Genomic DNA, 9,394 nt, shown 5'->3' with positions numbered 1-9,394 from the left:
AAAACTTATATTTTAAATAAAAATTACTTATTAGTATTTTATAACTAAAAAAAATATATATATATATATATATTTTTTAATATTTTTGTATTTTTAATATTTAAAACTTATAAACATATATTTTTACAAAAATTACTTAAACACTAAAATGCTTTTTTTATAGCGTTGTGCTTTCGGCGTTTAGGGTCCCCGGTAGCGGCGCCAAAAATACTTGATGTACGTAGGGGTGTATACGAAATAGCTTATATTTTACTAGGAAATACTATTAAATACGATACAATTTTACACAAGTTATTTATTTATTTATAGAGTGGAAATACCTAAACCTTGCTACAACACTTATAGGCAGTGTACCTAATCGTACAGTAGTGTAGTTTTTAGTAAGTCCGGTTCGTCCACAGGGAACTAGCCAAGTTTAACGCTATATTTTTAAAAACTATATTTGTATAAATATATATATAAATATAAGTAGTATTATTATTATTATAAAATGGGGTTTTTACCGTTTAATGACTGGTTTGTCGATTTTAAAACTTTAGTCGCAGTTAAAACCTAATGTAAAATATTAAATATATAAAAGACTTAATTTAAAGCGTAAAGTAAATGACAATAATTAAAGTACGATAAATTAAAGTGCGATAAATAAAATGACGGTAAATAAAATTGCGATAATTAAAAAGTACGATAATTAAAAGTGCGATAAATAAAATGACAGTAAATAAAGATGCGATGAGATATAAAATAAAGGAATTATGCTTATTTAAACTTCCATAATCATGATGTTTGACGTGTTGATTTTAGTTTATTACCATGGGTTAATTGTCCTTTGTCCTGGATTATTCGATATGTCCATATGGTTTTGTCCATAACAAGGTTGAATCACTCGGATCTCGGGGAGATATCGTTTGGACATTTTTTGGGAGATCTCGGCATCTCGAAAAAATCTCGGGGAGATCTCGGATGTTGACTTACGTTGACTTTTTAGTGTTTTTAGTATAAATTTATACTTATAAATAAATATATGTATTTTTATATACATTATTACGAAATTTTACAAAAAAAATACGAGAAATGAGTGAGAAAATTCGAGAAATTGCGAGATTTTACGAGAAAATTCGAGAAATGAACAAGAAAATCTGAGAAATCGTGACTTTAAAGGTAGTCATTTCAGTCGAAAGAACGACGTCTAGATGACCATTTTAGAAAACATACTTCCACTTTGAGTTTAACCTTGATTTTTGGATATAGTTTCATGTTCATATGAAAAATCATTTTTCCAGAAGAACAACTTTTAAATCAAAGTTTATCATAGTTTTTAATTATCCAAACCAAAACAGCCCCCGGTTTCACTACGACGGCGTATATCCAATTTTATGGTGTTCATCGTATTTCCAGGTTTTAAATCATTAAGTTAGTATATCATATAGATATAGAACATGTGTTTAGTTGATTTTAAAAGTCAAGTTAGAAGGATTAACTTTTGTTTGCGAACAAGTTTAGAATTAACTAAACTATGTTCTAGTGATTACAAGTTTAAACCTTCGAATAAGATAGCTTTATATGTATGAATCGAATGATGTTATGAACATCATTACTACCTCAAGTTTTCTGGATAAAACTAATGGAAATGATAAAAATGGATCTAGCTTCAAAGGATCCTTGGATGGCTTGAAAGTTCTTGAAGCAGAATCATGACACGAAAACAGTTCAAGTAAGATTTTCACTCGAAATAAGATTGTTATAGTTGTAGAAATTGAATCAAAGTTTGAATATGAATATTACCTTGAATTAGAAAGATAACCTACTATAAATAACAAAGGTTCCTTGATCTTAGATGATTACTTGGAATGGATTAGAAAGCTTGGAAGTAAACTTGCAAACTTGGTAGTATTCTTGATTTTTATGAAACTATACTTATGGAATTTATGAAGAACACTTAGAACTTGAAGATGGAACTTGAGAGAGATCAATTAGATGAAGAAAATTGAATAATGAAAGTGTTTGTAGGTGTTTTTGGTCGTTGGTATATGGATTAGATATAAAGGAAATGTAATTTTGTTTTCATGTAAATAAGTCATGAATGATTACTCATATTTTTGTAATTTTATGAGATATTTCATGCTAGTTGCCAAATGATGGTTCCTACATGTGTTAAGTGACTCACATGGTCTGCTAAGATTGGATCATTGGAGTGTATATACCAATAGTACATACATCTAAAATCTATGTATTGTACGAGTACGAATACGGGTGCATACGAGTAGAATTGTTGATGAAACTGAACGAGGATGTAATTGTAAGCATTTTTGTTAAGTAGAAGTATTTTGATAAGTGTATTGAAGTCTTTCAAAATTGTATGAATACATATTAAAACACTACATGTATATACATTTTAACTGAGTCGTTAAGTCATCGTTAGTCGTTACATGTAAATGTTGTTTTGAAACCTTTAGGTTAACGATCTTGTTAAATGTTGTTAACCCATTGTTTATTATATCAAATGAGATGTTAAATTGTTACATTATCATGATATTATGATATATAATACATCTTAGTATGATATATATACAGTTAAATGTCGTTACAACGATAATCGTTACATATATGTCTCGTTTCGAAATCATTAAGTTAGTAGTCTTATTTTTACATATGTAGTTCATTGTTAATACGCTTAATGATATATTTACTTATTATTTAACATAATTAACCAAGTGTATCAATATCTTAATATGATTCATATGTACCTAGTAAGACTCTGTTATAACGATAATCGTTATATATATCGTTTTCGAGTTTCTTAATTTAATAGTCTCATTTTTATGTATATAACTCATTGTTAAAATACCTAATGAGATACTTACTTATAATAAAATCATGTTAACTATATATATAACCATATATATGTCATCGTATAGTTTTTACAAGTTTTAACGTTCGTGAATCACCGGTCAACTTGGGTGGTCAATTGTCTATATGAAACCTATTTCAATTAATCAAGTCTTAACAAGTTGATTGCTTAACACGTTGAAAACATTTAGTCATGTAAATATCAATCTCAATTAAATATATAAACATGGAAAAGTTCGGGTCACTACAGTACCTACCCGTTAAATAAATTTCGTCCCGAAATTTTAAGCTGTTGAAGGTGTTGACGAATCTTCTGGAAATAGATGCGGGTATTTCTTCTTCATCTGATCTTCACGCTCCCAGGTGAACTCGAGTCCTCTACGAGCATTCCATCAAACCTTAACAATCAGTATCTTGTTTTGCTTAAGTCTCTTAACCTCACGATCCATTATTTCGACGGGTTCTTCAATGAACTGAAGTTTTTCATTGTTTTGCTCAAATCCTCACACCAACTTTTAAATGGGTTTTCTTCAAACTGCTTGCCGTTATCACTTACAATTTCGTTTAGTAAACCATACCTACACACAATATCATTCCATACAAACTTCTTTATGTTTTCACCCGTTATCCGTGCTAACACCTTTGCCTCAACCCACTTAGTGTAAAAGTCAATTGCAACCACCAAAAATCTTGCATTGCCAACACTCCCGGGGAATGGTCCTACTATATCAATTGCCCACTTGCAAAATGGCCATGCAGATGAAACTGAAATTAAATCATATTTTGGCAGAAGCTGGACGGTCCCGTGCCGCTGACATGCATCACACGCTTTGATTATCTCTGATGTATCACTGTAAATTGTTTGCCAATAATATGCTTGCCTCATTATCCGTGCCACAACAGTTTTATAATCAGAATGTTGTGCACACAAACCTTCATGCATCTCTTTAATCACATCTATAGCTTGTTGTGGCGCTAAACACCTCAAATTTGGACCATTGAAAGATTTCCTGTAGAGCACACCATTCTTCAATACGTAGAGCGGAGCACTTACCTTTATCCGTCTTGCTTTCGTGACATCATCTGGCAGCGTTCTGTCCTGCAAATACTTCACGTAAGGAGTCATCCAACACGATCCTCCTTCCTCACCAGTTGCTACTAACACCTTTTCATCAATTGATTTATCCTAAAAACTTCCACCAAAACTTTCTTATGCAAATGATCAAATGTTAATGTTGCTAATCTGCTCAACACATCTGCTTTTTTGTTCTTATTTCTTGATATTTGCACAACCTCTAAAGTTTCAAAATTTTTAGAAATCTTTTCAACTAATTGCAAATATTGCTTCATGGATATATCTTTTGCTTCAAACGCTCCATTAACTTGCTGTGCAACAATTTAAAAATCCACATAGGCACGTAAATGCTTTATTCCTATCTCAGACGCTTTGCGGAGGCCGGAAAACAATGCTTCATACTCTGCTTCATTGTTAGATGCATAAAAACAAAACTTGAGTGCATATGTATGTTATTCCCCTTCCGGGCTTGTAAGCACCAATCCTGCACCAACTCCCTCTTCACTTGATGCTCCATCGGTATGTAACTTCCACATACAATTACCGTTTGTAACATCTCATGAATAATCTACTTTTTCAGTTGTTTCTAAAAGAAAATCTGCCAAAATCTGCCCTTTAACTGCATGTCTTGGTGAGAAATTTATTTCATATTCTCCTAGCTCAACTGCCCATTTTGCTAAATGGCCTGATGATTCTGGATGTTTCAAAATTTACTTTATTGGTTGATCTGTTAAGACAAGAATTGGATGTCCTTGAAAATACTGCTTAAGTCGTCTAACTGTATGCACTAAAGCATATACCAATTTTTTGATGGGCGGATAATTGATTTCACTTTTCTGTAATAACTTGCTGACAAAATATATTAGCATTTGCACCCCATTCCGTTCTGCAATTAAAACGGAAATAATGGCTTCCACCGACACTTCCATATATAGAATTAACGTTTCTCCTACTATTGGTGCAGTTAACGTTAGTAATTATTTTAAAAGTCGTTTAACATCCTGAAAAACTATTTTAGCTTCTTCAGTCCACGCGAAATCCTTTTTGTTTAAACAACTTTTTAAAACCTTCATGAATGGTAATGAACGATCTGCTACTCTAGATAAGAACCTTGTTAAAGCCGCCAATCTTCCATTCAAGCTTTGCACTTCCTTCTTTGTTTTTGGAGATGCCATATCCTCGATTGCTTGAATCTTCTTTGGATTTGCCTTAATTCATCTCTCCGTAACAATATGGCCCAAAGATTTACCCTCTTCTACACCAAACGTACACTTCTTAGGATTTAATTTCATATTAATCTTACGCATTGAATCAAAGGTCTCTAGAATATCCCTAAGCATGCTTTCCTCCGTGTGACTTTTGATAACAATATCATCAACATAAACCTCTACATTCCTGCCTATTTGATCTATAAATGCCATATCAATGACACATTGGTAAGTTGATCCTGCATTCTTTAATCCAAAAGGCATTTTTACATAACAAAAAATTCCGCCTGCCGTGTGGAAAGCTGTTTTATCTTGATCCCGTACTACCATTGGAATTTAATGATATCCCTTGTAGGCATCCAAAAAGACTTAAATTGATACCCACTTAAAGACTCCACTTTCCAATCTGTTTTTGGCAAAGGGTAGTTATCTTTCGGGCAAGCTTTGTTAATATCTGTAAAATCCACACACATCCTCCACATATTATCTGGTTTTCTCACCATCACTGGATTTGCTACCCATGTTTGATACTTGACTTCCCGTAATATCCCGGCTTCTACCAAATTTCTAACCTCCTCTCTAAGGAACTTTGTCCATTCAGGAGCTATACCTCTTTTCTTTTGACACACTGGTGGAATATTGGGATTCACATTAAGCTTATGCTCAGCAATGTATCGTGGTACTCCAGTCATATCAGAAACTTGCAATGCAAACACATCTATGTTGGCAGCTAAAATATTGTATAGCTTTTCTTTTATTTCTTTTGTTAGTGTGTTTCCAATGATAATTTTTTTATCTGGAAATGCTGGATTTGGTGAAACTGATCCATCATCATGAATGATTGGCTTAACGGTGGTTCGATTTATTTGCACACATTCTATTGCTCTTCTCCGTTCAACGTATAGCATAGCAATTCCAGTCAGCATAGGAAACTTCATCATTATGTGTACTGTTGACGTCACAGTTCCAAATGTCATCATAGCTGAACGGCCCAAAATAACATTATATTGTGAATTTGCTTTTACTACAAGAAACTCGATATGAGCTGTCGTTTTGAATGGTGATTTTCCCAACACCACTTCTAAAAGTATGCTTCCTTCTGACCATGATGGATCGTTAGCAAAACTTGCTAAAGGAACAAGCGTGCCTTTCATCTTCTCCTTTAATCTTTCTGGTAATTGTACAAAACAATGTTCATACATAATATCTGCTCCTGCTCTGGTATCAGTATATATTCCTCCCACAATACAATTTGCTATACGGGCTTCAATCACCACATGAGCATCAGATGGATTAGTATTAAATATAGAAGGGAAAGCAATCAACTCTTGCTTCCAATCTTCTAACGTTTCATCTTTTCTACGTTGTCCAGCTTGCCACTTATGTATCATGTTCATCTCAATAGGTATTACCCTATGTTGGTACTATTTTCTGTATAGCGGATGTAAGGTACCAGTACAGGACAATAACATGTTAGCATTGAGCGATATGTTGTCGATTGATGTTTGCCCTTGGGAAATAATCCCTGCAGACCCGGAACACGGATGAGAAATTCGTGGGGTGGCCTCAATCAATCTTTGGTTCAACTTACAATTGATCCGTCTAGCGTTCTGTTGCTAAGTGGTTAATATTTTAGAGTGAGAAAGAACTGTGTGAGAGAGAAAGTGTACTTCTCTCTGACTAAAGTTCCGATATCAAATGTGGTGAAATGTCCCGTTCATATTGATTATAAACGTACCATATTAATTGATTTCGTTGCGAGGTTTTGACCTCTATATGAGACGTTTTTCAAAGACTGCATTCTATTTTAAAATAAACCATAACCTTTAAAATATTACGACGATTATCAAATAATGATAATCTAAAATATAGCGTTTTCACACGACCATTACATAATGGTTTACAATAATATTACACAACAATATATGTCTTCGAATGCAGTTTTTAAACAATATTATACAAGCATGCTGACTCCAACTCTTGTCCATAAATTAGCATGCAACAGCGGAAGCTCTTAATAATCACCTGAGAATAAACATGCTTTAATGTCAACAAAAATGTTGGTGAGTTATAGGTTTAGCCTATATATTTATCAAATCGTAATAACAGACCACAAGATTTCCATTTTCATTTCTCAATAACATGCAATCTGCATAAAAATCATTCATATGATGAACACCTGGTAACCGACATTAACAAGATGCATATAGAATATCCCCATCATTCTGGGACTCACATCGGATACGATAAATCGAAGTACTAAAGCATCCGTAACTCGGATGAGGCTTGTTGGGCCAAATAGATCTATCTTTAGGATTCGCGTCAATTGGTGACAATTATCATAAACACCAATTCTTAGACTACCAAGCTAAAAGGGGGCATATTCGGTTCGATAATTCAACATAGAATGTAATTTCGATCACTTGTGTCTATTTTGTAAAACATTTATAAAACTGCATGTATTCTCATCCCAAATATAATAGATTTCAAAAGTGGGACTATAACTCACTTTCACGTATTTTCACTTTGTTGGAAAATAAGACTTGACCACTGGTCGATTCACGAACCTATAACAAATATGTACATATATATCAAAGTATGATAGAAATATATTCACAACATTTTTATTACGTTTTAATGATTTTTAATAATCTACAACTAGTTGTCCACAGTTAGATGTACAGAAATAAATCAATATATATTATCTCGAATCAATCCATGACCCAGTGTCAACAAGTCTCAGGCTAGATCACAACTCAAAGTATATATATTATTTTGGAATCAACCTCAACCCTGTATAGCTAACTCAAGCATTACTGCATATAGAGTGTCTATGGTTGTTCCGAAATATATTATATAGATGGGTCGATATGATATGTTAAAACATTGTATACGTGTCTATGGTATCCCAAGATTACATAATATATGTTAGAATACATGTGTAATACAATATAAGTTAGTTAAGTTATGATTTGTATAGATTTGTTACAAATTTCACGTAGCTACAACAAGCAAAATTATCCAATATTATTTTACCCATAACTTCTTCGTTTTAAATCCGTTTTGAGTGATTCAAGTTGCTATGGTTTCATAATGAACTGAAATTTATGAAACTAAATAGAAAAAGTATAAGTTTATAGTCGAAAATACAAGTTACAAGTCATTTTTGTAGAGGTAGTCATTTCAGTCGAAAGAACGACGTCTTGATGACCATTTTGAAAAACATACTTTCACTTTGAGTTTAACCATGATTTTTGGATATAGTTTCATGTTCATAATAAAAATCATTTTCCCAGAAGTATAGCTTTTAGATCAAAGTTTATCATAGTTTTTAATTATCCAAACCAAAACAGCCCCCGGTTTCGCTACGACGGCGTATGTCCGATTTTACGGTGTTCTTCGTGTTTCCAGGTTTTAAATCATTAAGTTAGCTTATCATATAGATATAGAACATGTGTTTAGTTGATTTTAAAAGTCAAGTTAGAAGGATTAACTTTTGTTTGCGAACAAGTTTAGAATTAACTAAACTATGTTCTAGTGATTACAAGTTTAAACCTTCGAATAAGATAGCTTTATATGTATGAATCGAATGATGTTATGAACATCATTACTACCTCAAGTTTTCTGGATAAAACTAATGGAAATGATAAAAATGGATCTAGCTTCAAAGGATCCTTGGATGGCTTGAAAGTTCTTGAAGCAGAATCATGACACGAAAACAGTTCAAGTAAGATTTTCACTCGAAATAAGATTGTTATAGTTGTAGAAATTGAATCAAAGTTTGAATATGAATATTACCTTGAATTAGAAAGATAACCTACTATAAATAACAAAGGTTCCTTGATCTTAGATGATTACTTGGAATGGATTAGAAAGCTTGGAAGTAAACTTGCAAACTTGGTAGTATTCTTGATTTTTATGAAACTATACTTATGGAATTTATGAAGAACACTTAGAACTTGAAGATGGAACTTGAGAGAGATCAATTAGATGAAGAAAATTGAATAATGAAAGTGTTTGTAGGTGTTTTTGGTCGTTGGTATATGGATTAGATATAAAGGAAATGTAATTTTGTTTTCATGTAAATAAGTCATGAATGATTACTCATATTTTTGTAATTTTATGAGATATTTCATGCTAGTTGCCAAATGATGGTTCCTACATGTGTTAAGTGACTCACATGGTCTGCTAAGATTGGATCATTGGAGTGTATATACCAATAGTACATACATCTAAAATCTATGTATTGTACGAGTACGAATAC

General features: G+C 32.5%; 2 protein-coding genes across 2 annotated transcripts; both read right to left on the bottom strand.

Moving 5' to 3' along the window:
• Positions 1–3,395: 3,395 nt before the first annotated feature.
• LOC139889795 (uncharacterized) lies at positions 3,396–5,394 on the bottom strand. Its single transcript, XM_071872728.1, has 5 exons — positions 5,172–5,394; positions 4,495–4,616; positions 4,141–4,233; positions 3,488–4,033; positions 3,396–3,425 (listed from the first exon to the last, which is right to left on the bottom strand). The coding sequence occupies exons 1-5, from the start codon at positions 5,392–5,394 to the stop codon at positions 3,396–3,398; spliced, it is 1,014 nt and encodes a 337-aa protein (XP_071728829.1).
• Positions 5,395–5,453: 59 nt separating this feature from the next.
• On the bottom strand, positions 5,454–6,521 carry LOC139889789 (uncharacterized). The gene has a single exon (XM_071872722.1). It carries the CDS (start codon positions 6,519–6,521, stop codon positions 5,454–5,456), a length of 1,068 nt encoding a protein of 355 aa, XP_071728823.1.
• Positions 6,522–9,394: the final 2,873 nt, after the last annotated feature.

The sequence above is a fragment of the Rutidosis leptorrhynchoides genome, chromosome 1 (genome assembly GCF_046630445.1).
Source record: "Rutidosis leptorrhynchoides isolate AG116_Rl617_1_P2 chromosome 1, CSIRO_AGI_Rlap_v1, whole genome shotgun sequence".
NCBI classification, from domain to species: Eukaryota; Viridiplantae; Streptophyta; class Magnoliopsida; order Asterales; family Asteraceae; genus Rutidosis; species Rutidosis leptorrhynchoides.
This window is presented reverse-complemented; position numbering and strand designations above follow the sequence as displayed.

Bases quoted from the DNA above. Each gene is read 5' to 3' on its own strand.
- LOC139889789 (XM_071872722.1), bottom strand. From the start codon at position 6,521: ATGATACATAAGTGGCAAGCTGGACAACGTAGAAAAGATGAAACGTTA.
- LOC139889795 (XM_071872728.1), bottom strand. From the start codon at position 5,394: ATGCCTTTTGGATTAAAGAATGCAGGATCAACTTACCAATGTGTCATT. The intron at 4,617-5,171 runs GTAAATCTTTGG...TGAAACATCCAG, and splicing joins TACGTTTGGTGTAGAAGAGG to AATCATCAGGCCATTTAGCA. The intron at 4,034-4,140 runs GTTGTGCAAATA...GGAAGTTTTTAG, and splicing joins AAAATTTTGAAACTTTAGAG to GATAAATCAATTGATGAAAA.